Source organism: Danio aesculapii, chromosome 10 (genome assembly GCF_903798145.1).
Source record: "Danio aesculapii chromosome 10, fDanAes4.1, whole genome shotgun sequence".
NCBI classification, from domain to species: domain Eukaryota; kingdom Metazoa; phylum Chordata; class Actinopteri; order Cypriniformes; family Danionidae; genus Danio; species Danio aesculapii.
The window spans coordinates 17,182,486-17,184,985 of record NC_079444.1 but is presented as its reverse complement, the minus strand read 5'-3'; the positions used below and the strand labels follow the sequence as shown (position 1 = coordinate 17,184,985).

The window sequence follows — 2,500 nt, the reverse complement described above, 5'->3', positions numbered from 1 at the left end:
TCCCAATGTGTTTTTATTATATATTTCTTCTGCAGAAAGTCTTAATTCTTTTAGTCTGACTGAAATAAAAGCAGTTAAACAATAATGGTCAATATTATCATTCAAGATTAAGATTTCTTTTTTGATTGGCTACAGAACAAACCACTGTTTGAACAAACCACTGTTTGAACAAACCAACCACTTGCCTAGTTAACCTAAATTACCTAGTTAATCCTTTAAATTGCACTTTTAGGTGAATCCCTATGTCTTGTAAAGTTAAACTATTAAAATATATGCTGTCATAATAAAATGAATTGGTTAATGTAAAAAAAATCTTTTATACAACACTTTTAATTTCACATAAGGGTTAGTAATTTGGCCAGTTTCAGTCAGTTGGCATTTCTGTGTGGAGTTTGCATGTTCTCCTCGTGTTGGCGTGGGTTTCCTCCGGGTGCTCCGGTTTCACCCACAGTCCAGAGACATAGGCTATAGGTAAATTGAATAAGCTAAATTGGCCGTAGTGTATGTCTGTGAATGCAAGAGTTTATGGGTGTTTCCCAGTGTTGGGTTGCAGCTGGAAGGGCATCTGCTGCGTTAAACATATGCTGGATAAATTGGCGGTTCATTCTACTGTGGCAACCCCTGATTAATAATGGGACTAAGCCGAAAAGAAAATTAATGAATAAATTGTAATAATTTGTTGTTCTCTCTTCAAGGGAATCGTATCCTGACATTGGGTGAGGTGCCAAAAGATCAGGTGTATGCCCTAAAACTGAAGGGAATCTCCATTTGCTTCTCCATGCTGAAAGCCGTATTAAGCGGCAACTACGTGAACTTCGGCGTCTTCCGGCTGTACGGTGACGATGCCCTGGACAACGCCTTGCAGACCTTCATTAAGCTACTCCTGTCCATCCCTCATAGTGACCTGCTGGTAAAAACCATCACCTAACAGTATCTGGAGTGTGTCTGTCAGCATTCAGCCTGCTTAATTTTTGGTTGCTTTGCTCTTCCTGCAGGACTATCCAAAGCTAAGTCAGTCGTACTACTCTCTTCTGGAGGTGCTAACTCAAGATCACATGAACTTCATCGCCAGCCTGGAGCCACATGTGGTCATGTACATTCTGTCCTCCATATCAGAAGGCCTCACAGCACTTGGTAAGAACCTCTTCAAATTTAGATTCCCAGATCGATGTCTTTTGCCAATCTTGTACCCTTCTCTCTGCCCTACATACTTTCCTGTTTTATAGGTACCATACTGTTCTGTCAAATTGAAGCAGCGTTTTTCAATCCTAGTCCTTGCACCTCCATGTTCTACATATTTTGCATATCTCTTTTATTTAACACAACTTATTGAGATCACCAGCTTGTTAGTAGAGGTCTTCTAGTACAGTCTTCTTACTGACGCGTCCCTTCGTTGCCTACTACCATGACACAAGAAACTCTTATTTCACTTTAAAACTTTCATTCATAGATTTACACAATGGCATTGCCTGCAGAGTCTTGCTAGAGAAGGGAAGCGTGAAGCATGACACAATATACCTTTGTAAATAAATGCAATATACAATAACATATCAAACCCAAAACTGCCATTTGAATGAAACCTGCTAATTTCAAACTGAGAAACAATGTGTAGCTGGGCTGGGGGTGCGAGGACCGAGATTGAGAAAATGATTGGACAAAAATGTAGATTCAGGGTGTCCGCGGGGTCTTAAAAAGTCTTAAAAGTTGATAAATCAATTATGAGAAAATTAAGGCCCTTAATTCCAGGTCCTACATTTTGTTCAAGCGTTGTCCAAAGTGTTTTTTCCCCCAAAAAAAGCATAAATGTATTTATTTTCCTCGATTGGTTCGGGCCAGGTGCGTCCGGCCAAGCTCCTCTGTCTGGGTGATGTCATGTAATTTGCGACAAACGCAGAAAGGTGATGTGACGCTCTCCACATGTAACAAAACCATAGAGCAGGGCTATTCAGTTGGCGGCAATTTGTTCCGGCCCTCCAAATAGTGTGACCAAGACATTAAAAATAAGTTTAGCTCAGTCGAAAAACGTCCTCTATAGTTATGAAGTGACGTGCGTCTGTTCAATACAGCCCGAGCTGCAGTTGAAGGCTGCCCAGAGCATGAGTCGCATGACATTAAGCGAGTGGTGCGAGAGCCGAAAACATTTAGATACTTAAGCTTAAAGGCTTCTCAATGCCGCGTTTCTGTTGCACGGAAAGAAACCGCTGCAACTAAACAAAGTTATGCCACCTGTGCGCTAGTTTAAAGTTCCAAGCTTATAGCTACACCAAGACACCAAGGCTAATACGCACGCATACTGGATTAACTGTAGCAGCGGGCCGTTCACATATTGCGTCTTTTCCATGCTCAAGTTCATTATTTCTAATGTAAGAATATATGCCAATATGTGATGCGCTCACGCCTTCCAGACGCAACGAGTAGAAAACATCTCGGCCTGTAGTGGTGAGAGTTCTCCGTGGCTTTCAGTGCAATGTAAACAAAAGATATGTTAGATGAATTATTA

At 41.2% G+C, this 2,500-nt stretch overlaps 1 protein-coding gene across 2 annotated transcripts in view; it reads left to right on the top strand.

Annotated features, from left to right (window-relative positions):
- xpo7 (exportin 7) overlaps nucleotides 1-2,500 on the top strand; it is a 33,388-nt gene that overhangs the window by 21,628 nt on the left and 9,260 nt on the right. For both annotated transcript variants that reach the window (XM_056466351.1, XM_056466350.1), the window contains exons 23-24: nucleotides 696-910; nucleotides 996-1,134. In XM_056466351.1, the coding sequence (XP_056322326.1) occupies nucleotides 696-910; nucleotides 996-1,134 (354 nt within the window). The remainder of the gene's footprint in view (nucleotides 1-695; nucleotides 911-995; nucleotides 1,135-2,500) is intronic.